Source organism: Podarcis erhardii (genome assembly GCF_964252035.2).
Source record: "Podarcis erhardii genome assembly, chromosome: Z".
NCBI classification, from domain to species: Eukaryota; Metazoa; Chordata; class Lepidosauria; order Squamata; family Lacertidae; genus Podarcis; species Podarcis erhardii.
The window spans coordinates 43,349,044-43,375,294 of record NC_138504.1 but is presented as its reverse complement, the minus strand read 5'-3'; the positions used below and the strand labels follow the sequence as shown (position 1 = coordinate 43,375,294).

The 26,251-nt window shown below is 44.0% G+C and overlaps 1 protein-coding gene across 6 annotated transcripts in view; it reads left to right on the top strand.

Moving 5' to 3' along the window:
• TNC (tenascin C) overlaps positions 1–26,251 on the top strand; it is an 80,799-nt gene that overhangs the window by 5,996 nt on the left and 48,552 nt on the right. For 5 of the 6 annotated variants that reach the window (XM_081847415.1, XM_081847417.1, XM_081847418.1 and 2 more), the window contains exons 2-3: positions 20,668–21,260; positions 23,911–25,503. In XM_081847415.1, coding sequence (XP_081703541.1) covers positions 20,798–21,260; positions 23,911–25,503 — 2,056 coding nt within the window. In that variant the 5' untranslated portion in view covers positions 20,668–20,797. The remainder of the gene's footprint in view (positions 1–20,667; positions 21,261–23,910; positions 25,504–26,251) is intronic. The other variant, XM_081847416.1, reaches the window with a different exon arrangement.

Genomic DNA, 26,251 nt, shown 5'->3' with positions numbered 1-26,251 from the left:
GCCACGTGACCCGGAAGTGTCTCCGGACAGCGCTGGCCCCCGGCCTCTTAAGTGAGATGGGCGCACAACCCTAGAGTCGGACACGACTGGCCCGTACGGGCAGGGGTACCTTTACCTTTATATATTGTAAGCTGATTAGTCCTTCTAGCCCAGGATGCCCCAATTAGTAGACAGCAAACAGCACCTGAATGAAACAGCATCTCTTCCCTACTGCAGTTTCCAGCAACTGAGCCATGTTTCAAAAGCAGCTGCTGAAGTTCAGAAAGCAGGGGTGAACAGGTGCTTGACTAGGCAGAACCTGATATAAGATAAGGGTTGATGGAAGCAGGTTGATTAGGGTGGTAGTTGTCTCAGCTGTCTAAGTGCTAAGTCTCCTCATGCTGCTGCCTTGAATAGGGATGGGGAGCATGCTGCCCTTCAGAGGCTGCTAGACTAATTTCCCGTGCAATGTTCTACTTGCTTCTTCTTTTTAAATTAGGTTTATATAGGAGAGTTGGAGGGACGGGAGCTGGAGCTATCCACTCCCTCCACCACTTGTCTCATTCACATATTACTAGTATTGCATAAAAGAGTAAATAAAACCGAGGTTTCGTTGATAAAGAAGAAAATGTTTTTTTTTTTTTATTTACACTTACTTCATATTTAGAAGGATAGTTTGAATTCTAAGTCAACATGGTGGAGCTACTCTCTCGTGGCTGTCTCCTGCAAGAGAGGTGGAAGGGGCGGAGCTTGCGAGTTTGGCAGGAAGCCACATAGGGGAAAATACACTGTCTCTTGCTCTCAATGCTGCCCTCTGCTGACTGTGGGCTTGCAAGGTTGCTAACACTTCACATTCTCAGGACATTTCTGACCTTAGGGATGCATGGTATCACTTTGGCTAAAGGTGTCCAAATGGACTTTGAATTGAGGATGGGAGGGGAATGTAGTGTGGTTCACATTCTAATGAAAACCTGCTTCATCTGCGCTTCATGAAATAATGCACAAACTTAAATGTGTCTCCCCTGAATTTTGCAAACTGTTCCTCAAGACTTCCTTCCCCAAAAGTGGATTGCTCTGGTGACATGGCAATTGGAGGCAAGATGTAGGCAACACCAGCAAATTCCCCTCAGGGGACACACTGGTGAAGCAGCACCAAGCAAGATTGAACCCTCCTGTCTATTGCATGGCTGGTGGATGGGGAAGGATGAAGCTCTTGCCCCTATGTTTAATTAGGGTTTAAAAATCCTATTAAACATTTGCCCCACACCCAAATTGATTTGAGGGTGGATCATGGATTCCTCAGGTTGGCCTGGATTGGGTCAAGTGGGTGGGGGACGGTGCACAGTGTTAGTTTTTGGAGCTAGAGTTTGACACGGACACGACTGCTAACCAAAAATCAACTTTGTCTGCTAGTTCAAAAACCAACAAATATCAGAGGGAAACCTGAGAATGAAACAAAAATGAATAAGTTAGTGGCCCATTTGCTGGTGAAACACAAAGCTGTTAAGAGTGAGCAATAATCTGCTTTGTATTCAAAGGATGCTCTCAGGTTTGGCCACAGTATTTTCTTCTCCTCAGACTCTCTTTGTCAGTGGCAAATGTTCTCCACATGTGGGAAAAATTAAGAACCAGGCACTTGTCCAGGAAATCCTGAAATATCCCCCTCCCCAAATGTGATGTAAATAAGCCGGAGAGTTGGGAGTTCCTTGGACTGACAAGAGGCTGTCTGTCTGGCAAGCAGGATGTGTGGGGAGGGTGCGGGAATGGGAGGGGGGTTTCAGTACTGCTTTCTGAGGAGCTGAAAGGAGACTTGACATGTCTTCAGCCATAATGAGTAGGCAGAGCCTGCCATGTCCATCTAATTAAGGTTAAAATACACATTTCATTATGCAGAAACCTGACTGCCCTTTCTCTCATGAGAATGTTTCTTGTTTGATTAGAAAATGCTAGGGAGAGCTTTAAGGACTTGCAGCTGGAATTGGTGGGAGAGGGAGACCTCTGTGTGAATAGACTGGTCTCATTCACATCAGAAGCAGGGTTGTTGTTTTTTCAGTCCAAGGGCCACATTCCCTTCTAGGCAACCTTCCAGGGGCCATGTGCTAGTATTGGGCAATGCTAGAAGCAAAAGTTAAAGCCATGGTTTTCCCAGTAGTGATGTATGGAAGTGAGAGCTGGAGCATAAAGAAGGCTGCTCACCGAAGAATTGATGCTTTTGAGTTATGGTGCTGGAGGAGACTCTAGGACATTTAGAATGCAAGGCAGATGTTCTACCATTGAGCCACATCTCCTCCTCCCATGAGAAATTTGCATCCTATGTGGAGATGGCAAGGAGAGAGGCTACTTGGTGTAGCCCTGATCTGTGTTCATGTGGTGGTGTTAACTGTGAGCAGAATCGCCAAACAGGGCTGCTTAAGCACACATGTTGAGTCCAGATTAGCTGTTTAGTGTATATTTGGTAGGAATGGGTGCTCAGTGTATACAGAGTAGCAGATTCAGCTTTGCTGCTGTGAAATACGTGGAACAGCGCGGTGCCAATCTGTCAAGCAACGCTAACTTACCAGTTTTGTAACTGGATAGCGTTAGTGACTTGGTGCAAACATGTGAGCTCCAGAGAGGTGATTGAGGCCACTTTGCCCCTACCCAATCATTCTGCCACTGTGCTGTTTAGAATGTCATCCAAACCCAGGCTCTTGGTTTAGCTGTTTCCAGACTAACTACAAGCTTCAACCAAGGTTTGTCCTAGGGCAGGGGTAGGCAGCCTAAGGCCCATGGGCCACAAGTGGCCCATGGGGGTCGTTTAACTGACCCACAAGCTGCCCCCGAACCGAGCCGCCTGCTCGGCGAGTCCCCATGCACTGTGTTAAACTAGCGAAACGCAGCACGGGGACTCACTTCTGCGAAGTGCCCCAAACCCCCCCCCCATGTTTTGTGCTAAGGAAATAAGGATAGTATGAGATCCCTCAAGCTTGGACTCAGCTACATTAGTCAAGAAACAGTGTTTTGAATACGTTATAAACATCCGGCCAGATGATGCTGGAAAGAAAAAAAGAAAAGAAAAAAATTCTAAGCAATCTTCCATAGTGTTTCCCTCCCTCTTGTTAAAACGATTTAATTTCTGACTTGTTTATAGTGTTTTTTTCCCTGTGTGTAGATCCACCCAAGGTCCATTCTTCCAAAGCAGAACACTGCTATCTTTTCCAAATGGAGATTTTCTCACAGAAGGCTGCTTCCATTGATTTGTTCATCTGTTGCTCATAGCTATTTGCATATTGTAGTTTTCTCCTTGCAAAATCAGTGGTGCACTTAGGGAAGGAGTTCAGGGCAGAGGTCCAGTGCAGCACTCAGCTGATTGAGCAAGGACTGGCTTACCACATCTTGAATTAAGTGCAGAAATGCATAGCACCATCCAAAGGAGATAATGTAAAGTTATTCTATCAATTGTTCTGGGACCTTTTTGCATATAGGTGCCCTATTGTTGAGCTACATCCATCACTTACGCAAAGAATAACTTTTTACACCATCATCCAAACACTCAAACAGGATGGGACCAACAGCTCAGAGCTGGAACAATTCTGTTTATTCCCTGTACATCTAGCGAGACTAGTGACTGGGAGTGCCCACCAAGACCATATAACACCAGTCCCAAAGACCTACATTGGCTGCCAGTACATTTCCAAGCACAATTCAAAGTGTTGATGCTGACCTTTAAAGCCATAAATGGCCTCAGCCCAGTATACCTGAAGGAGCATCTCCACCCCCATTGTTCAGCCCAGACACTGAGGTCCAGCACCGAGGGCCTTCTGGCAAATCCCTCACTGTGAGAAGTGAGGTTACAGGGAACCAGGTAGAGGGCCTTCTTGGTGGTGGCGCCCAGCTTGTGGAATGCCCTCCCATCAGATGTCAAGGAAATAAAAAACTACCTGACTTTTAGAAAACATCTGAAGGCAGCCCTGTTTAGGGAAGTTTTTAATGTTTGAGTCTATTTTTAATATTCTGCTGGGAGCCACTCACAGTGGCTGGGTATAAAATTATTATTATTATTATTATTATTATTATTATTATTATTATGTAGCTAATGCATTTCCCTCCAGACATTTTGAACTCCCAGCATACCCAACCAGCATGGGAGAGTCAGGGAGAGTGGGAGTTATAGTCCAGATCTAGAAGGTACCACACTGGTTAACAGTGGTCTGTACGCATTCATTCTCATGTGAACAAGGCTCAGGACATTTTCAGAACTCCCAAAATCAGGGGAGAAATCTGAATGAGAAGCCTTTTTTAAATATCCCCAAATTCAACAAAATTGGGGAAGGTTGCCAAATTCAAACCATTGTTCCTTGTCTTGGCTATGGAAGACAGGATGGTCAGTTTTCCTCCCCTTCTCTCCCTCCCTGCTTCTGACATCCTTTTAAATACAAACTGTCAGCTTCTCCTTTCTGTAAATCCTTTTTCTCTTAGCTAAACAACATACACAGTGTGCCTTCAATCTCTCCACAGAAGTTTGCCATTTAGTTCCCTGGAGTGCTTCTCTGAATCCATTCCAACTTGTCAATTCTCAAACTGAAGTCACTACTCAAAAAACAAAGCAAAACAAAATTCTCAATGGTGCTGAGTAAGAACAGAAACATTACTTCTACAGTCTCTGAAATGTTCCTTCCCCTTTTGCTAACTCATTTCACTGTTTGACCATTTATACACCCAAACTAATGTTAAGACCCATTGTCATGATCAGACAAATCTAGCTGTGTGTGTGTGGATAGAGATAGATAGATGATAGGGATAGATAGATAGATAGATAGATAGATAGATAGATAGATAGATGATAGATAGATAGATAGATAGATAGATAGATAGATAGATAGATGATAGATAGATGATAGATAGATGATAGATAGATAGATGATAGATAGATAGATAGATAGATAGATAGATAGATAGATAGATAGATAGATGATAGATAGATAGATAGATAGATAGATAGATAGATAGATGATAGATAGATATAGAATCACATTCTGTTCCCTTCTCAGCATAAAACAGTCTTCAAGAAATGTCTGAAATTCAAAAGTGAGGATGTCTTTCAACTCTCTACTGGAAGAATATTCCATAGCATGGGACACTAAATGTCTGACTTCCAATTGAGACCACTCAGGCATCTGTAACACAGGGGACAAGTAGCAGTGCTCCTCCATATGATCCCAGTGATTAAGCTGCACCATAAGGGCTCAGACAGTCCTTAAGGTATTATTTTACCAACATAAAAGGCTTGAACTTGGCCTGGCAGCATGTGGGCCGCCAGTGCAGATGCTTCAGCAAATGTATCACAAGCTGCTAGTCATCTGCTCCCTTCAGCAGTATAGCCACTGCATTCTGCAATAGCTGGAACTTCTGGATCAGGCCCAAAAGAAGTCCCAAATAAAGTGCTTTGCAGTAATCCAGCCTCAAGTTTACCTGGGCTACAGCAACCGAGTTATTGTTATATGACCAGACAAAGCTGGTAAAAGGCTACCCACAGAGGTCACCAGGGCCTTTAATGACACACCACACATTTAAAGCAACATTAAACATAGCTTCTCCTAAAGAAAACTAGGAACTATACTTTGTTAAGGGTGTTAGGAGACCCTTAGTCCCTTTAAGGAGCTACAATTTTCAGAGTGGTTTAACAATCAATCCCTCTTTCCTAGGGATGCGCAGGGAGAAGGGATGAATGAATATTGAAATGAAAGTTGGAAAAGCTAATGAACTTGGAGCAGCAATGCAGGGAGGGAAAAAGAAGGAACATAATTTGAATTAATTTGGTAGTAATTTGTTTTAAATTATTGAAAATCAGTAAAAAAATAATAATTGGCAATCCCTCTTTCCTAGGGAACTCTGGGAGCTGTGGCTCTTTGAGGTGAATAAAGGTCTCCTAAAAACTCTTAGCACCCTTTACAAATGATGGTTCCCAGAATTCTTTGGGGAAGCCAGGACTATTCAAAATGGCATTAATACTGCTTTAAATGTACAACGTGGCCTAAATGTACCTCCACTCTCTTTTATGAGGATGGTGAGTCGATAAGTTTTCCTTCTGATGAACTTCCTGCCCCCTCCTCCTAAATAATTCCTGGGTTGCTCAGCGAGTGTTCCATCCATTGCTTGCTAAGAACATTTCTGTACTAGTGTATTTACATGTGTGGGAAGACGAAAAATCCCTTTCCACCATGCATGAGACCACATAAATGGTTCCTAGAAGGCTTGTGTTAATCTCCTCCACACATCCCCACAGCTGCTTGGCCTAGTTCTGTCAGATGTGGTGAAATCAAAAAATTATCTTCTCTGGGAGGGAGAACGAGAAAGTGGAGATTCAGCACACCATCTTTCAGCAGAGGGCGGTGGCCCTTTTAGGCATGCAGGCACATCTGAACTGCTTGTTTCCATTCTCAGCCATTGCCAGTAAAGTCTGCTATCACTGATTAATGCAGACATGGAAATCATACTGGGCAGTAAAAGGAAGTTAATGGTGCCCACTGGCAGGGGTGGAGTTTGTTTTTTCAAATTTCAGTGGTACCTTGTGTGAGGCCAAAATTTGGTGGCCTACCCACCCCCTTTCTGATCAATTGACTACATGATAGTTGTAAATCCCTGAGGCGCCCCTAGGCTCAACTCCCAGTGTGACGGAATCACTGCTGCCCTGAATCCGTCTCAGCCACTGGGACACTTGGGGTGGAAGGTGTGGAGCCCAGAAGTAGGTGAAACTAGAGCTGATGACATGCAGAGTTGAATTCATTCTAGTTTTTCTCCAATAATCCTCCTCCCTGCTGAGTTCTACAGTAGGCAGCAATGAGACTAAGGAGGAGGTGGAAGCTCTCAGCCAGGGCTATGTCCTGGGCTGGTTGTACGTAAGAAAGAAGATTAGAAGAGTCTGGCTCTGGGCAGAATGTGGTTGGTGGGGCAACAGCCTCTTTGCTTTAATGGACCAGGCTCGGTGGGGTCAAACTTTTCTATTTTAAAAAAGACCAGATTGGCTTCATCCAGTGGAACAGCTATTCAGTAAATGGATTAATAGCTAGAACACCATATTAGAAAGGCCTGTAGCATACTGAACAACTGCCCCATTTTAACCCGGACTTCCCGGAATTACAAAAGCCACCCTGGTTTCTGATTCCAACCCAGGATGTCCTGGGATTTCTTATGGTTCAGTGCTTTCTTTGGTTCTGCGCCTTCACTGACTGGCTGCCACTGACCACTGCCATACACACACAAGGAGGGCCACAGCAATGTACTTCTGGAAGCCGGTGCCACTTCTGGAAGTACATCACTGTGGCCCTGTGTGTGTGTGTGTGTGTGTGTGTGTGTGTGTGTGGTGGCAGGCAGAGGCACATGGCAGCAGCCAGCCAGCTGACAGGCATGCCCATGCATGAGTGAGCAAAGGTAAGGTGACATCAGGTGTATGTGCGGTGGAAGTGAATGTGGGTGGAAGGTGGGGGCAAGTGGGTGGGTATCAGGCATCAGTGAGTTGGTGAGTAAGTGGTAGAATGGTGTGTGTGTGTGTGTGTGTGTGTGTGTGTGTGTGTGTGTGTCTGTGTGTCTGTGTGTCTGTGTCCCAATTTGCCCACCTTGAAATATTGGAGGGTGTGCTGTAGAATCTGTGATCTGTGTTTCAAAAAAGAAGTCCCAAGGATCCTGAAACTGAAACATCAGCCTTATGTTTAAACTTCACATTAGCTGCTGCAATTTATTTTGGGGCGTGGGGGAGTACAAAGGGTGACAAAAAAAGGAGAAAAGAATTACAAGGCCTATATATATATATATATGAAAGCTGTAAAGGGCTTGGCATAATTCAAAATGAAGTCATTGACAAAAAATGAGCTCCCGACCATGTGTAACTTGGCAAATGAACTTTCCAAAGGCATGTTTTTAAAAAGATCTTTTTCAGATCTTTGCCAGCTCCACATATGTCTTTTCAAAAAGGAGGGGTATTTGGAAACAGGGTGGTGGGGAAACTTGCTGCACATGTAGCTGGGGTGTGGGGAAAACTGATCTGAAAACTCCAGTGTGTGTTTCGGTGAAGGCAAAGTACTGTTCTGCATTGTGCTATTTTATTTTATTTTATTTATTAGACGTATATCCCACCTTTCCTCTAAGGATCTCAAGGTGGCATACCTACTTTTCCTCCTCCCCATTTGATCCTCATAAAAGCCCTGTGCAGTCGTTTAGGCTGAGAGTAAATGAATGGCACCGGGTCATCCAGTGAGTGTTATGGCTGAGAAGGGATTCTGAACCCTGATCTTGATTTCAGTAATGCTTTTAACAAAGTTCCCCATGATATTCTCATGAGGAGGCTGGTAAAATGTGGGTTGAACAAGATAACTGTTAGGTATAGGCTGGCCAGGCTAAAGGAGTTGGCCAGGCCCAAAGAGTACTCATTAATGGTTATTTATCATCCTGGGAAAAAGTGACAAGTGGGGTGGTGCAGGGTTCTGTCCTGGGCCCATTGTTGTTCAACGTCTTTATAAATGATTTGGATGAAGGAATTGAGGGGATGCTCATCAAATTTGCAGGTGGGAGCAAATTTGCATAACTGGGAGCAGTAGCTAATGCCACAGAAGACAGACTCAGAATTCAAAACGACCACAACAGATTGGAGAACTGGGCACAAGCTAACAAAATAAATTTCAATAGGGACAAATGTATTCATCTCTATGTGCCACAATTTAAGAAAGCTGTTGACAAGCTGGTAACATGTGCAGAGGAGGTCAACCAAGTTGATCTAGGGTCTGGAAGCTAAGCCTTATGAGGAACGCTTGAAGGAGTTGGGTATGCTTAGCCTGGAAAAGAGGAGACTGAGAGGAGATATGATAGCCATCTTCAAATATCTAAAGGGCTGTCACATGAAATAGGGAGCATGCTTGTTTACTCCTCTTCTGGAGGCTAGAAATTGAGGCTATGGCTTCAAGTTACAAGAAAGGAGATTCTGACTAAGCAGTCGAAAAAGCTTTCTGACAGTAAGAGCTGTTTGACAGTGGAACAGACTCCCCCGAGAGGTGATGGACTCTCCTTCCTTGGAAGTTTTTAAGCAGAGGCTGGATAGCCATCTGTCATGGATGCTTTAGCTGAGATTCCTGCATTGCAGGGGGTTGGGCTAGATGACTCTTGGGTCCCTTCCAACTCTAAGATTGTATGATTTTATGCAATTAGTATATGCTGATTTATGCAAATCTGGAAGTAATTACTATACTTTAAGCAGAAATCAAATGCATCTTACTCTAGTTGGGAAGACATTAATTAGGAGGTCTGTGTGCTTCCTTGGTTTGCTAACCAGGTGCTTACTGTTGGTGGGCAGCTTCCCTGGACCATAGGAAGCTACCTTTTACTGAGTCAGATCTTTGGTCCCTCTAGCTTCAGTTAGTGTCACTGGTCATTAGTCATTAGTCATTGGTCCATCTAGTCAGTGCCAGTGGCTTTTCAGAGTTTCAGGCAGAATTCTCTCCTATCCCTACCTGGAGACACCAGGAATTGAACCTGGGACCTTCTGCATGCAAAGCAGATCTTCCACCACTGAGGTATGCCTTATGCGGCTCTCCCTTCTTAGGGCTGTTTATCTGCAATCCAGACTTGGACTAGACAGTCATTCAAATGGAGGATTCCTTCAAACAGGCTTCCTTCCCAAATAGAGGACCTTCCTGTGCAAATTAGGGTACATGGACACCCCAGGTGGAGTAGCTGAATTTCCATCAGGTTCTAATCTAAGGGCACGACACTGCCTGTAATGAGCTTGCAGAAGCAGAGTGAGTGAGTGAGTGAGTGAGAGTTTCCAAAGAGAAGCTGGCATGGAGGCAAGGAAGCAGGCTTTTTGCTTTCCAGGGAGTCATTTTGTGTGGCCTACTTCTGAAGCTCCATTTCCATTTTTAGAACAGAGTTAATGTTCCCCCTCTTCAGTCTGATCGTTGCTGCTCATTGTGCCATGGTGACCTGCTGTTTTCAATCTATGGCCTTTGTATAAACTGGATCTACCCGAGGCCCTTTATGGAGAGGCCCTGGAAAAGAAGATAATAGCAACGGCTTTGCTGATAAGAGGCAAGCTTACCAGTAGGTAAGGGTGGGAAATGCTGTCCATGTTAGTTGACCTCCATTTCTCATTTAGCGCTCCACGTTAGTTTCACTTCTTTTTAAAGTCCTCATGAACATTCATCAGCATTTTAGTGTAAATTTTTCCTAATATGTATATTTTTGAAGGTAGTTTTTGCCTACTATACAAATTTTTGCAAGATCATTTTCTCCAACATAAATGCATTTATTTGCATGCTATTTCCACTAATATATGCATTTCGATGCACAGTTTACCCTTGCATAGGCAATGTTGTGTGCATCGCATGACCAGGAGAAATACATTGCAAAATTTAGAGGTGTGTGAATTTTGAAGGATTGCTGTGTTTCGGATTGCATTTTGTTTTGGAAAGTGTGAATGAAGTAGGTTTGCCTTGAAATGTGAATTGAATTGAATTTCATCCCCTGCCCCTATTAATGGGTGATTTACCTTATCACTTTTCCTTATCACACAAACAAGCGCACACATACACACACACAACCAAAACAATGGCCTCTTATCAATAACTTGAGTTGGCTGATTTGCCAAAAGCCTCTCACCAACATACTAGTGTTCTTTCCTCATTTTGTCATATGTCAGTTTCCATGCTGTTGATGAGTTGTCTTTCGATGCATCCTCATTTTTTCCAGTCCTGATTGCATTTTCTAGTGCTTCATGATCCAATTAGTGGAGCCAATTTGACTCTCCTAAAATGAGATCTATCTGTGCCCAGCAATGCTCACAAAGTTCAGGTCAGGCCAGGAGAAAGCACCCTCAGATTGAGGTGAATGAATGTTGTGCTATGTAGTGGGATTGTTCACAGGCCACATCCCTTACCACCCCTACTTCATGCCCTCCTTGAATGTTTATCCCTGATGGGAATGTGCCATTGAGCTCTGATAATACCTCTTGGTTATCAGGATGGAGAATAGAGGTGTGTGTAGAAACTAGCCTACTCTACAAAGGTGAGATTTATGTTAATTGCTCCACCCACTTTGCCTTTGGTCACACCCACATGCTTTTGACATGTCACCCCACAAGGTTGCCCAGAAGAAATAAAGCCATTGTTCGGGGGGGGGGGGAGATGATTTTCACCTGTGGTTAAGACAGAGTTGTCTCAAAACTGTCACCTTCATTTGAAAAGGTGCTCTTCATTTCTGAGTCTATTCCAGATACCTTTAGGGCAGGGATGTCCAACCAGTAGATCGCAATCTACCAGTAGATCCCTGGCTGATCCTGATAGATCTTGGGATCTTTATTGTGTACAAAAAGTTACGGGGGGAGCTTAAAAACTCTGGGCAATCCACCCACCTCACGCACACTCCTACTCCCTCCAGTGACAATGGGTAGATCACTGCCAGTTTTTTAATACTGGGAATAGATAACAGTCTCTTGGGAGCTGGACATGCCTGCTTTAGGGGTATTGACAAAATTCATGCAGAGTTGCTTTCCTGTGTGAACAAACTATGTCTGCCTTCATTGTGTATGAAGGCAGGGTTGTTGTTGTTTAGTTGTTTAGTCGTGTCCGACTCTTCATGACCCCATGGACCAGAGCACGCCAGGCACTCCTGTCTTCTACTGCCTCCCGCAGTTTGGTCAGGCTCATGTTTGGCAGGGTAGGTGCTCCAAGTCTTTTCCTACTGAGAATTGGGATCACAAGTATCAATATTTCCAATGGGAAGTTCTGTGTATAATTTCTACCAATAGTTTCTACCACTCAGACTTAGGGAGTGGATAGGACAGCCACTGATTTGTGTCAGTTTCATCTGTCAATCCCAATTTCATGTTAATTTGCAGCAAAAGAAAGAAATTGAACCTGCAGTTTAAGCCTGGTGGTATGGATCAGTTCAGCTGACATCAAAATTAACAGAAATTTATTATTTATATATATATTCCAGCTATTTATATAAATATATATATGGTTTCTAAGTGGTGAAGATTCTAAGTGGTATACAAAGAGTTTTTTTTTAAATGGAGTTGACAAATGCAATAAAACTTAAAAATTAGAAAACTTAATTAAAAGAAAAAGTCTTCATCAAGCAACTCTAACCTACAAGAGCATTCCTGAAACACAGTTACAGGAAGATTTTACAGAAGCGTTTACATATCTCAAAACCTAGCAACACAAGAAACTCACATAGAGCAGTTGCTATTTGCCTGTGATTGGCAAGGCTTTACCCACCCTGGAAGGGCTAGTATGCCTGCAAATTTCACCCACTTCTATCAAAAGGAAGGGAAAGTATAGCCATTTTTCTGATCTCAGACAGCAGTGGGATGGGGCAAAGTCCACTCTGATAAAATGAGAATCAAATCAGGCAGCCTATGGAGCACTTTGGAAATTGTTTGACAGTTTTCTGAAGCTTCAAGTTCAGGGTGAACCAAAATTTATAGTCTGTGCCTATCCCTACTACATAGTAGAACTGGAGGGATGATGGACTGCGCTTTGGGTCTTTGCTAACAAGTTTGACGCCAACCCGTCTTAGCCAAAAACACCAAGCAGTGAAACCTTTCACAGCTGAAGCCCATCCACTGTAGCCATGAATCTATTGACTGCTGTGGGTTATGTCAGATAAACTTTGGATACTTTTTATAAACACAGTTGCTTTGAGTCAGATGTTTGAATAAGTAGCACCAAGGAGTGCATTATGTAATGGTTATATTTAGCTGGCCAGATTTACGGAAAAGCCTTGCCTAAATAAAAGGATCTCCACGCTCCTCATAACTCACTCCTGGAAATGAAACAATCAATTTTGCTCTGTCTGAATAAGCAACTGGCATTCATAATTCAGAATTAGTCATTCTGTGTTCATGTCTCGGTATTTAATCTCCTGTAACTCCTGTTAATTGCATATCATTAGCGCCAAATCATTGAGACATCCCTGATAGAGATATCCCATTAACAAGAGATTGCAGATGTGCTGAGGTCTGCTTTCCTCCTGTTTGATATATTCTAGCCATGCAAGCAAGAAAGAAAACATAAATAAGCTTCCAACTTCTACTAGTAAGATGGCATGACTTCCTCTCCCTTTTGAACAGTCACTTAGCATTCGATACCCACTGAGAATAATCTGAACTTATTGAGATTTGGGGATGCTCCCCCATGTAGAGTCACACTCCATTTTGGGGGGTATTTATCCAAACCTTGGCATCCCCCAAGTTTGCTCTTTCTTCCACCTTGTGCACTTTGGCTGTGTTCAGAGAACTGAGATTACAGTTTGGTTCCCCATCCCTAATATATACTATCACCCTTCAGAAGTTTATAGACTCCAACTCCCATCATCCTTCGCCACTGGCCTTGCTGACTGGGGTTGATGAGAGATGGAGTCCAACATTTGGAAAGCCATAGGTTCCCCCATCCCCGGTATATATGAATGAAATATTACTACATACCCCTCTAAACACCCAACTGATCACAGCATTCTGCAGGATAGGGTGTTTTCCACAGACCATCTTATCAGGAGGTCCATTTCTCACAATATTGAAACCAGGACTTTAGTGTGGAAGCACCTAACCTTTAGAATTCCCTCCACTTATATATTGGATAGGCACCTTCTCTTTTGTCCTTTGTGCACCTTCTAAAGATGACCTTCTTTCAAGAAGCCTTCTAATTTATTTTCTATTTTACTTACTACGTTTATATACCACCTTTTCCTCCAAAGAGCTCAAGATGTTGTACATGGTTCTCTGCTCTTGTTCTATCCACAGAACAACACTGTGAGGTGGGTTAGGCTGAGGGACAAGTGACTGGACAAGTCACCAAGTGAGCTTCATAAATGAGTGGGGATTTCATGGGACATTATTGGAGTCAGGCCAGCAATTCATGCTTTGGCAGATGAGCCCATGAAGGGGCTGAAGCTCACAGAGCTTTCCTGTAAAATTTGCTAGAGAGAACTCTCTGAGATGACTTCCTTTGTCTGCCTTGGTAGGAAGCTGTAACACTACATAGTTCCTTCCTGCCTGGGTAGCCTCCTCTTTCTTCATCATGCTTCCAAGTTGACCACATATGCATGTCTGAGCTTTGCAGCTCAGAAACCATTTTTGTATTCTTGTAACTTAGATAGTAGTTATAAACCTGCCTTTATTTTGCTTCTGTAAACGGATGCTTCAATAACTAGATTATGTAAGTAAGTACTACTTTTATTTCTTCACAAAACAATGTTTGTGTGATTGTTCTTGTTTGAGAGGGGTGGGGAGGGACAGGTAATACCAGGAAAATCCAGCCTGCCTTAAAATCATCCTGGATTGTTGTTCTTAGAATGTCAAATCAAACTTGTCTTAGTTTCCAAATTTAAGCTACAAAGGATGATACTCTGAAGATCTTACTAACGTGAGCAAGGAATAAATAATAAGTAAACAATATATCCTCTCTTAGTGTCTAAACCCATTCCTACATATTTGAATCTTGGTCTCTCAGGACCTAATCTGACACTCTAATCATTACACCACACTGGTTCTAAATAGTTATATTTTATCCTAGTTGTTGTATGTGCTGTGTGTGAATGTTTCTATGTGCAATTGTTTCAAAGGTTTATATATAAGTAGCCATTTTACATATGTCTTTGTTATGTTGTATATCATTTTGGGATGCCTCAGGGGAAGCAATTAATAAATGAAATGAAATAATTATATATTAAGATCAACAACAGTAAGCCATGCCTGTTTCTTGAGAGTGTCTAGAATTCGCCCTTAGAGAGATTGGGTTTCTCTTATTTTACCATTGCAAATCAAGTTCCTTTGCATTTGTTTAGCCAGAGAGAAAGGGAATCATCTTTCCCCTTGGTGATGGCTTCATGCTGTGAGTTCCTTTTGAAATTCTATCCATGCCTGCCCATCATTACATCTGCTATAAACAAAGGGATCCATTTACAGCCATCCCCAAACAACACTGGCAAAAGTTCCTGTCACACACAGCTTTTTTTCTCTTTTGCGATGGAAGAGTCACAGGCCAATTCAAGTATGTATGTATGTATAAAATAAAATAAAATAAAATAAAATAAAACAAATAAAATAATAAAATAAAATAAAATAAATGTATAGCAGAAATATAGGAAGCTGTCTTATGTTCAGGTCATTAGACCACCTAACTCAATATTGTCCACACTGACTGGCAGTGGCTTTCTAGGATTTCATTGTTGTTGTTTAGTCATGTCTGACTCTTCGTGACCCCATGGACCAGAGCACGCCAGGCACTCCTGTCTTCCACTGCCTCCGCAGTTTGGTTGAACTCATGCTGGTAGCTTCGAGAACACTGTCCAACCATCTCGTTCTCTGTTGTCCCCTTCTCCTTGTGCCCTCCACCTTTCCCAACATCAGGGTCTTTTCCAGGGAGTCTTCTCTTCTCATGAGTTGGCCAAAGTATTGGAGCCTCAGCTTCAGGATCTGTCCTTCCAGTGAGCACTCAGGGCTGATTTCCTTCAGGATGGATCGGTTTGATCTTCTTGCAGTCCATGGGACTCTCAAGAGTCTCCTCCAGCACCATAATTCAAAAGCATACATTCTTTGGCGATCAGCCTTCTTTATGGTCCAGCTCTCACTTCCATACATCACTACTGGGAAAACCATAGCTTTAACTATGTTAAACTATAGTGATTCATGAAGGGGAGGATTTCATTAGGGGATACTATTCCCAGCCCTACCTGGAGATGCCATGTGACCTTCTGAATGCAGCACAGGTGCTCTGCCACTGAGCTATTGCCCTTCCCCTCATAGATAAATTTGTCAGGTAATGACTGAGCACCTTTGTCTATAACAATGCAAAAGCAGCAAGAGAGGTTCCTGTTGGCATGCCTTCAGCCACTGTTTCTTCCCAGTTAGGAACATCAGAAGAGCTCTGTTGAGTCAGGTCACAGTCCCACCTTTTATTATTAGCAGATAGGGCTTTTTGACTATTTACTTATGACTGATATTCTCTTCTAGTTTGCTATTGTTGATCTTAATGTTTTATTCGCTTGAATGTGTGGTATGGATTTTCTGTTGTGTGAGTCATTCTAAGACCTTTTAAAAAGAAAAAAGAAGCAGCAATGAATGAATTAAATGACAACAACTGCGATGATGATTGGAACATCCTAGGAACATCAGAAAAGCCCTGCTGAATCAGATTAAACACCCATCCAGCCCCACATTGTGTTCTCACAATGGTCAACCAGATGCTTCTCAGAAGCCCACAAAGAGGACAGGAGTTCAACAGCACCTGGGTATGGTGTATACTTGAGTATGAAAGTTCACATTCCAGATCCCTGTCATTGTGAAGTGGAAGTGAATATATATTCTTGATGCTTGTCCCAAATACCCACTGCTGCTGATAATCTCTGCCTTCAAAGAATAGCTCCCATCAGCCACAGCCAACATCATCAATGATCTGGGGAGATTGAAGTTGAATTCCAGCAATATCCAGAGAGATAAATGTTCCCCATCCCTGCAATAAAGTAAAATAACATGGGAAAGTCCTATTTTTATTTTTATTTTCCACTTTCTCCATACAGTTGAACCATCGAAGGCAGAGAGTCTTTTACCCATTAAGAAAGAGCAGCAATGGCAATGACATATCAAAAGTCTTCTCACTCCTGCTGCGTCAAAAGCTGCAGTCCTCTCAATCTGCCTCCTCTCTCCTTTTTCTTTTTCTTTTAAAAAACCCAAACCCTTTCAAGACACACTGGTTCCCCCCCCCCACCAAGTGCGAAAAGATGGCCTGTGGCCCAGAGTCTTTTGGCAGCAACTGGATCTACTAGTAGATTTTCCTTAAGCAAGGCAAGCCATTTCAAGCTGTTCCCCATGAAAGCCTCCTCTGACTGCCACTGTTCATTTTTGTTAATCTGCCCTAATGAGGTCCCTTGCATCTCATTGGAGCATGCACAAGTGAGTTGACCTCACTGGTTCCTCCAAGTTCCCACACCAAAGCGCTTGGCAGCTTGAAATATATAAGCAGAGAGAAATTGACCTGAGTTAGAGAAGGCTGCCGAACAAGAACATTGGCACTTCTGTGGCAGCTTTTTCAAACCTGATGCCCTCCAGATGTTCAGAACTCCAATTCCAACTGGCCCTAATCTGTATGGTCAATAATAATGGGAGTTGTAGTTCAAAACATCTGGAGGGCACCAGTTTAGGGAAGCTGTTCTATGGCCTCAGGTTATTGAGGGTTTTCAGGGTCTGCAGAACTTGGAACTTGAACACCACAAAACTAACCAAACTATTACAGATTATATCCAAACTGTGATACCCTTAGGACTTAGCAGAAGGCTTCAGGTTGAGGTCTCAAGCCACAAAACCACCTTCAGGCAGAAAAGGGAATAGGTAAAAGGTAAAGGACCCCTGGACGGTTAAGTCCAGTCAAAGACAACTATGGAGTGCAGTGCTCATCTTGCTTCAGGCCGAGGAAGCCAGCTTTTGTCCACGGACAGATATCAACGACCTGCCTTGGTATAAATGAGTTTTCTATTTTCTACATCAGTGAATATAGAAACCTGCGGCTCTCCCAGTGTTGTTGAACTCCATCAGCCCCAGACAGCATGGCCAATGGTCAGGGATGATGGGAGCTGTAGTCCAATGGCATCTGGAAGACCTCCAGTTCCCCACCCCTGTTCCATATGGTTTAATACTATGGGGAGTATGTGAAAAGTTTTACCCATGCACGGTGCATTCTATTTCATTAACAATTGTGTCTATATTTGGCTGTGTATTGTGTTGGGTTTTTTTTTTGGCAGGGAGAGTCTCAACAAGTAGCTCATTTAACAGCTCATCTCAACATCCCTGACAATTGTTTGTACTGGCTGGGGTGAAAGGGAGTTGTAGTCCAGGGCCACAGGTTCCTCATGGTGGCTATTGCTGCATCTTTTGACAGCTAATTCCATGAGTTACAATCTTGGTGGATCAAGGGAATTCTGTGGACATAGTGCATCTTGATTTCAGTAATGCTATGGACACCACCCCCATGATATTCTTGCAAGGAAGCTACTAAAATGCGGGTTCCACAAGGTAACTGCATTTGACCAAACCTGATAATACCCAGAATCTTCTAGATTATCTATCCCATGCATCTAGATTCTTTTAGAGTATTTCATAAGAAGGCCTAATAATAATAATAATATCTTCTGACCAATGGAGGCTGATCCTCATTAGAACTGGTGGTGCAGAAGGCTGGGATCCCAACAGCAGGTGCCACCAGAGTAAGTGACAGGCACAACCAGAGCCAAAGATATAGGTAGAGCGAACTAATTGTTTTCTTGTTCACCTTCTTCTCTCAGCTGGGTTCTACAAAAAGGGAGGAGGAAGCTGACAGGCAGGGCCACTCCCTGCAATGGTTGGAAGTAGAAAGGCAAGGAGGTCTGGGGTGTGCTGAGGACAGGCTGAGGTTGGTAGGGCAATGCCCGGCTAGCCCCAATAAACCAGTCTCCACTGCTTATGGTTTTCCTGCATGATGCACACATACATTGATGCTAACAGCATCCTGGCAGAAAAGTACTCCTGTTGAGATATGACAAGCATACACTATCCATACTTTACAGAAACAACTAAAGGCATTTTTGTTTTGACAAGCTTTTCCAGCTGGATGAAAAGGTATCTGCCTGGGGTGTTCATTTTGTTGTTTTCTGTATGTGCTTAGAAATACTTTTAGCTGCTTTATGGTATATCTGTAAATTGCCTAGAGAAATGTAAAAAAGGGAGAGCAATGCACAGCCTCCCCACCAATGCAATGCCCCCCCCCCAAATTCCCCCCAACCTAGGCTGGGCTGACCCAGGGAACATCCAGCCTGGATCTGGCCCCAAATCAACTCAGTGGTAGGGATGGTTTTAAAATCCTAATTATAAACATGGCTGTGAGGGGCAAAGGAAGGAGGTGCTGTGTGTCCATCCCCTCCTCTTGACCACATTGCAGAACCCAGCAGGTCCATCCTGCTGGGTGATGTTTCACTAGCACATTCCCTGAAATGATCATGCTGGCATATCACACACCTGCAGCCTGCTGGTTTGAATCACCTTAGGGTTCAATTCTGCTCAGTATTAATGTGCTCTTGTGTGTATCATCTGGGAATAGATGCATAGAGGAATAGCCAAATCTTCTTCCTACCTGATGCTTCATACCCTAACAACCCTGGCCACTTTGGAATCCTTGACCCTGGGCAGTCTAGAACTTGCTCGCCTCAGCCAAAGCCTGGATCCCCCTCCATTGGCCCTGTTTTGTTCAGGATGTGGACTTTGACTGAAACCAGTGCACAGGCCTAAAATTACCAACAACAACATTCTGTCTTCCTGACTGATGGAGCTAGAGGTATCATGAACCCACCTCCTTGGTTTAACATCTCTCTAAGCATACTTAAGTAATTATGGGCACACAGTGGCCTCTCTCTTGCCTCTCTTGTTTCAACAGAAGTAATCTGCTGTGCCCCAGGGGCTCTGTGTTTTATTATGAAAAGGTAAACTGAGATACCAAGAAGTAATTGGCAGAAGCCAGTGCCTTAGGATTTCCCGATTTTCACTGGAGAAATGTTGGAGGGTATGCAATTGTCTGACCCCCGAGCCGTCTGAAGACAACCCTGTCTAGGGAATATTTTTTAAAAAATGTTTCTTGTTTTATTATGTTTTTATATGTGTTGGAAGCTGTCCAGAGTGCCTAGGGCAATGCAATAAGATGTATAGGGTATGAATAGGAAAATTATCAGTATGGAATGGGATGTCCCTCGTTTCATTGGAGAAATGTTGGAGGGCATGCAAGGGGGGCAAGCAATAACAAAGCCATCCAACTTAACAGTGCAAAGTGTGGGGAGGTTCAAGCTACCCTCATCTTCAGGAATACAATTATGGATCTGAGAAGCTGTTTTGCTGTTCCCAATGAATGGTATTTATTCTTTACTGCATTTGAAGTTTCAATATTTGTACTGGATTTCTATTTCTTTTTTATTTATTTGAGTGTTTGTTTGAACTGAATAGTGTGGTAGAATAACAACAAGAGCAACAACAATAGATGCAAAAATGGGTGTGGCAACAGATGTAACTCTTACCCTTCTATACAGTTGGCTACATCCCAACCGTGCCAAATATACACACAAACATAATCCAGTCAAGCAAGAGGCATTGTAATAGTCCATGGACTCATTCCAGCCAAGCAAAAGCACTCAAGGGAGGACATGGAAAAGGACTGGTGATGGGCATGGCCTAGGGAGAGTGGGTGTAGCTCAGGGAGAGTCCAAAGTGCCAGGTAGAGAGACCTTGAAGGCTGCATTTAGCCCCCAGACCTAAGGTTCCCCACCACAGGCTAATATTTCACAAGCCACACAAAGGCCTCATCCAGATGATGAGGACCTTCCCCACCAATCAAGGAAGCTCAGAAGGACACATATTCTTCTAGATCAAGCGAAGGGGTGTTCACCCATCTCTATTCCATATCACTTTCTAGATTTGGTTCAAGGTGCTGGTGTTGACTCCACAACAACTTAAATGGTTTGGGCTCAGCATATCCTAGAGTCTGCATCTGCCACTCTGTTTCACCACAGTTTTGAAGGTCTTATTCAGTTGCAAACTGATCGCTTCTGAACTCACTGCTGACCTCTTCCTGGAGGTCAACCACTCTGTCATGATATTGGTTTCACAGAGAAGTAACTTGCTCCATGTAACTTTAACTGTTGCAGGACCATTGATAGGAGGGAGAGCTGATCGGCACAATCACATCGAAACGAGCTTTTCTCATTGTTCCTTTCTATTGTGAACATAAAGGAGATTTGAAGCCATAAGAGAATTCCCAAGGAACTGAACCTCAACATGGGCCTCCATGTTTGGGTACTGGCCTTGGTGACCATCGCTTTATTCCATCAACATGTTCATGGTGGACTCATCAAAAGAATTATTCGGCAGAAGAGGGAGGCTGGACTCAATGTCACATTGCCGGAGGACAACCAGCCTGTGGTCTTTAACCATGTCTACAATATTAAAGTCCCCGCAGGCAACCTCTGCTCTGTGGACTTGGACTCAGCAAGTGGCGACTCAGAACTCAAGACTCAGACTGAGCAGGACAAGCAATACCAGGAGCATACATTGAATGAGGAGAACCAGATTGTCTTCACACACAGGATAAACATCCCACGGCGGGCTTGTGGCTGTGCAGCAGCCCCTGATATCAAGGATCTCCTAAGTAGGTTGGAGGAACTGGAGGGACTGGTGTCCTCTCTGCGAGACCAGTGCACCAGTGGATCCGGGTGCTGCCCCAGTGGACAACCAGCAATAGGTATGGCAAAGCAGATGCTCCAACTACTGAGCTGTGGCCCTTCAACAATGTAATGACTGGGGTGCTGACTTAGGAACAAAGGAAGCTGCCTTATGCCGAGTCAGACCACTGGTCCATCTAGCCCAGCATTGCCTACACTGACTGGCAACAGCTCTCCAAAGTTTCAGGCAGGGGGCTCTTCCTGTCCTACCAGGAGATGCTGGGAATAATAATAATAATAATAATAATAATAATAATAATAATAATAATAATTTATTATTTATACCCCACCCATCTGGCTGGGTTTCGCCAGCCACTCTGGGTGGCTCCCAACAGAATTAAAAGCACAATAAAACATCAGCCATTAAAAACTTCCTGAACAGGGCTGCCTTCAGATGTCTTCTAAAAGCCAGATGGTTGTTTATTTCCTTGACATCTGATGGGAGGGCGTTCCACAGCATGGGTGCCACCACTGAGAAGGCCCACTGCCTGGTTCCCTGTAAGCTCACTTTTTGCAGTGAAGGAACCATTAGAAGACCCTCGGAGGAGGACCTCAGTGTCTGGGCTGAACAATGGGGGTGGAGATGCTTCTTCAGGTATACTGGGCCGAGGCCATTTAGGGATTTAAAGGTCAGCACCAACACTTTGAATTGTGTTCAGAAACATACTGGGAGCCAATGTAGGTCTTGCAGGACTGGTGTTATATGGTCTAAACTGCCACTCCCAGTAACCAGACCAGCTGCCGAATTCTGGAGCAGATGGTCCAGTGCATGCAGAGCAGATGCTCTACCACCAAGCCATAACAACAGGTGTTATTGTTGCGGAATTCAGAAATGCTGCACAGTAAACTGCTGATTCCTCATATGTCTGCTGTCCTAAAAGGCTTTCAGTCTATTAGGTGGACCAAAATAAATAAATCAGGAAAGGAAGTTGTAGTCAAGAAAGGCCCATGATGGATAACAGGTACAGGGTGCAGTTGTTTTATTTGTTCATTCTGTTTAATAATGTATACCTCACATTCCCAAATATTTCTTCATAGAGCCTACTTACACATTCAGAACACAAAATGCATAAAACATTCAACATTTAAAGAGGAATCAATATTAAATCCTATTAGCAGTCACAAAATAATCCCCAGTGTGGCTGGTACTTTTCCCTGTTTTAAATGGTGAGTGTGTTGTGAATAGACGGTGGGATTCTATCTCATTTTTGTGCAATAAGTTGCATTCCGGCCATGCAAAAGTGAGAGGTCTGTACACACACATCACAATTCTCCATCCAGCATCCAGGCAAGCAAGAAGCATTATCAAAGAAGCATTCCAGCCACCCAAATGTACTCAGGCTGGATGCAGCCTGTGGGAGGGTCTATGGTCTGGAGAGAGTCCTTTCGAGGGCCAAAAAAAGAGGCATGGAGGGTTGTGTATGGCTCTGGAGCCTGAGTCTCCTACCCCTGGGTAGGTGGATAGACTATATGCAAGGAGGTGGTGCACACAGTTAGGAAGCAATTGGGATTGGCTGTAGGTACCCTACTAGAGGACGGGCCTTAGCAGGAGCATGGTAATACAGGCCCCTGTTGTCAGCCCTGGAAAAGCATTCCCCATGCACCCTTCATCCAGTGAGCTCTGAACAGGCTCGAAAAGGCCACATGAAAACAATCCCTCATTCACACATACATTTGCAGTTATTGAGATTCCTCCCCACCATGTTTTATCAGTGCAGGTTTATGAATCAAGAATGCCAAGGAAGGCAGAAAAGTCAGCGAACCAACTTCTCATTATCATTAATTGCTTAATGCCAAGATAAGTATGTAAGTGGGTTACAAAAACAGCTACACAAATATAAAAACATCCATAATGAAAAGGCACATTGTGTTGTATCAAATGTAAATTCTATGTTAAAGGCATTTAGTGGCATACGTGTTCTGTTTGTGAATGCTGTTGCACAAGAAAATGCATAAGCAGGTTTGTGGTAACTTTGCTACACAACATATTTGGCACTCTGTCCTGCAATGAATTTCAGCTTGCCCACGGCTAACACTCAAGTTGTCCACTAGCCCAAGAGACTTTTGCTTCAGCAGACAGAGAACACTGGACATAGCTCAGAGAAGACTCACTGAAATTAATTGTCATGACTAATTTCAATGAGTCTGCTCCAGATATAATTTAGTTGGAGAATAAAACATTAAAACAATATAAACGTGCATCATCAAAACATGTAACAAAACAATCCCATTAAAGCAGTTAAAACAGGAGCCTCGAGTCAAGAGAACAAGGGATTGCCTACGTAAGTATTGTCAGAAGCTGAAAGGATGCCAGTACAGGTGATTGGTTGGTTTTTTTCCAAGTTTGATTTTTTTGAAAATTTCTGACTTAAACCAGGAGTTGGAAAGAGTAGCAGTGTGCCTCTGAGTACCAGTTCTTGGGAATCACAAGTTGGGGAATGGGCTGTTGTGCTCAGGTCCTGCTAGTGGGATTCCCATAAACATCCAGGCAACCACTGTGATAACACAATGCTGGACTAGATGGGCCGTTGGCCTGATCCGGCGGGGCTCTTCTCATGTGTTTATGTTAACGGAGGGAAACTTCTAATCCATAATGTTTTCTGGTGCTTCTTTGTTAGCCATTGCTGTATTTTTTTTATGATGGCCTGCTTCCTTGTTTCACTGGCACAGGTCACATTGATGCTACTCCCTACTGCAGTGGACGGGGAAACTACAGTAATGATGTCTGTGGCTGCATCTGTGAACCTGGTTGGAAGGGCCCCAACTGCTCTGAACCAGAATGCCCCCAGAATTGCAACAACAGAGGGCAATGTGTCAATGGCAAGTGCATTTGTGATGAAGGCTTCACAGGGGAGGACTGTGGGCAACTGACATGTCCTGGGGACTGCAATGACCAAGGCAAATGTGTTGATGGCAAGTGTGTGTGTTTTGATGGCTACGCCGGGGAGGACTGTAGCCAAGAAGTTTGCTTGGTGCCATGCAGTGAGAATGGGAAATGCGTCAATGGGCAGTGCATCTGTACAGAAGGCTTCAGGGGGACAGACTGCAGCCAATCCCTGTGCCTCAATAATTGCAATAACCGTGGGCGCTGTGTGGAGGAGGAGTGTGAGTGTGACGAAGGTTACACTGGAGAAGATTGCAGTGAGCTTATTTGCCCCAACGACTGCTACGACCGTGGCCGTTGCGTTAATGGGACCTGCTATTGCGATGCTGGGTTCACTGGAGAAGACTGTGGGGAAATGACTTGTCCCAGCAACTGCCATGGGAATGGTCGTTGTGACAAGGGTTCGTGTGTATGCTATGAAGGGTTCATGGGGGATGACTGTGCCGACCGGAGGTGCCCCAAAGACTGCAACAAACGTGGCCGTTGCATTAATGGACAATGTGTGTGCCATGCGGGTTTCCTGGGCCTTGACTGTGGAGAAGTGAGATGCCCCAGTGACTGCAACAACCATGGTCGCTGTGTGAATGGCCAGTGCGTGTGCAATGAAAAGTACATGGGGGATGACTGCAGTGAACTGCGGTGCCCCAATGACTGCAACAACCGTGGCCGCTGCATCAAGGGGCAGTGTGAGTGTGATGAGAGGTTTATGGGGGATGACTGCGGAGACTTGAAATGCCCTAATGACTGCCACAACCATGGAAGGTGTATCAATGGGCAGTGTGTGTGCAACGAGGGCTTTGTGGGTGAGGACTGTGGGCAGCTGCAGTGCCCCAATGACTGCAACGACCGAGGACGCTGTGTCAATGGCAAGTGTGTGTGTGATGACGCCTTCACTGGGGTGGACTGCAGTGAACTGCGGTGTCTAAAAGACTGCAACAGGCATGGTCGCTGCATCAATGGCCAGTGTGTGTGTGATGAGGGCTACACAGGGGAGGATTGTGCTGAAAGGACCTGCCCCAATGACTGCAACAACCGTGGGCGCTGCATCAATGGTGTGTGTGTTTGCAATGAAGGCTTTGTTGGGGATGACTGCCGAGAACTGGCCTGTGTGAACAACTGCAGTGGCCGAGGCCGTTGCATGAACGGGCAGTGTGTTTGTGAAGAGGGCTTCACCGGGGTAGACTGCAGCCAACTGCAGTGCCCCAAAGACTGCAACAATCAAGGGCGCTGCATCAACGGAGTATGCATATGCGACGAGGGATACCAGGGACAAGATTGCAGCGAGCAGTCCTGCCCCAACAACTGCAACGATCTCGGTCGCTGTGTCAACGGACAGTGTGTCTGTGAAGAAGGTTATGTAGGCGATGACTGTTCTGATGGTAAGTGCCACCCAAACAGTTACCACTATGTGCATGGGCTCCCAGTGGGAGGCAAGGTGGGGCAGTTGCCCACATGGATGAACCATCATTCTCAGCATTCTTTTATTTATTTGTTTTTTATTTATGAAATTTTAACAGCTTTTATGCACACATTGTACTGTATTCATCACTTCTTTTCCAAAGACTTCCTAATCCATCTCTCTGTGGCATACTATGGAAATCTTGATCTGCTGCATATCCTCATATTTTACCCATTATCATTTCAAGACTTCCTTTTTGATGTTATCTGCTACTCATATGTTAACTCCTACTTGTAGGTTAAATTGTATATTATACCCTATAAGATAATCTCCAAAACACCTCCACTCTTTTCTTATCTTTAACTCATCCTTATTCAAAACAAAATAAAAAAATTCCTTCCAGTAGCACCTTAAAGACCAACTAAGTTAGTTCTTGGTATGAGCTTTTGTGTGCATGCACACTTCTTCAGATACACCAAGTGTGCATGCACACGAAAGCTTATACCAAGAACTAACTTAGTTGGTCTTTAAGGTGCTACTGGAAGGAATTTTTTTATTTTGTTTTGACTATGGCAGACCAACACGGCTACCTATCTGTAACTGGGTTAAGCAGCTGTTCAGCTTGGCTTCATAGCTCTGCCCCCCTGAATCCTAACAACTGTAGTTTAAGGGTGCTGGGCATTGTCGCTCTGTGCAGGGGGAAACTACAACTCCCAGGATTCTTTGGG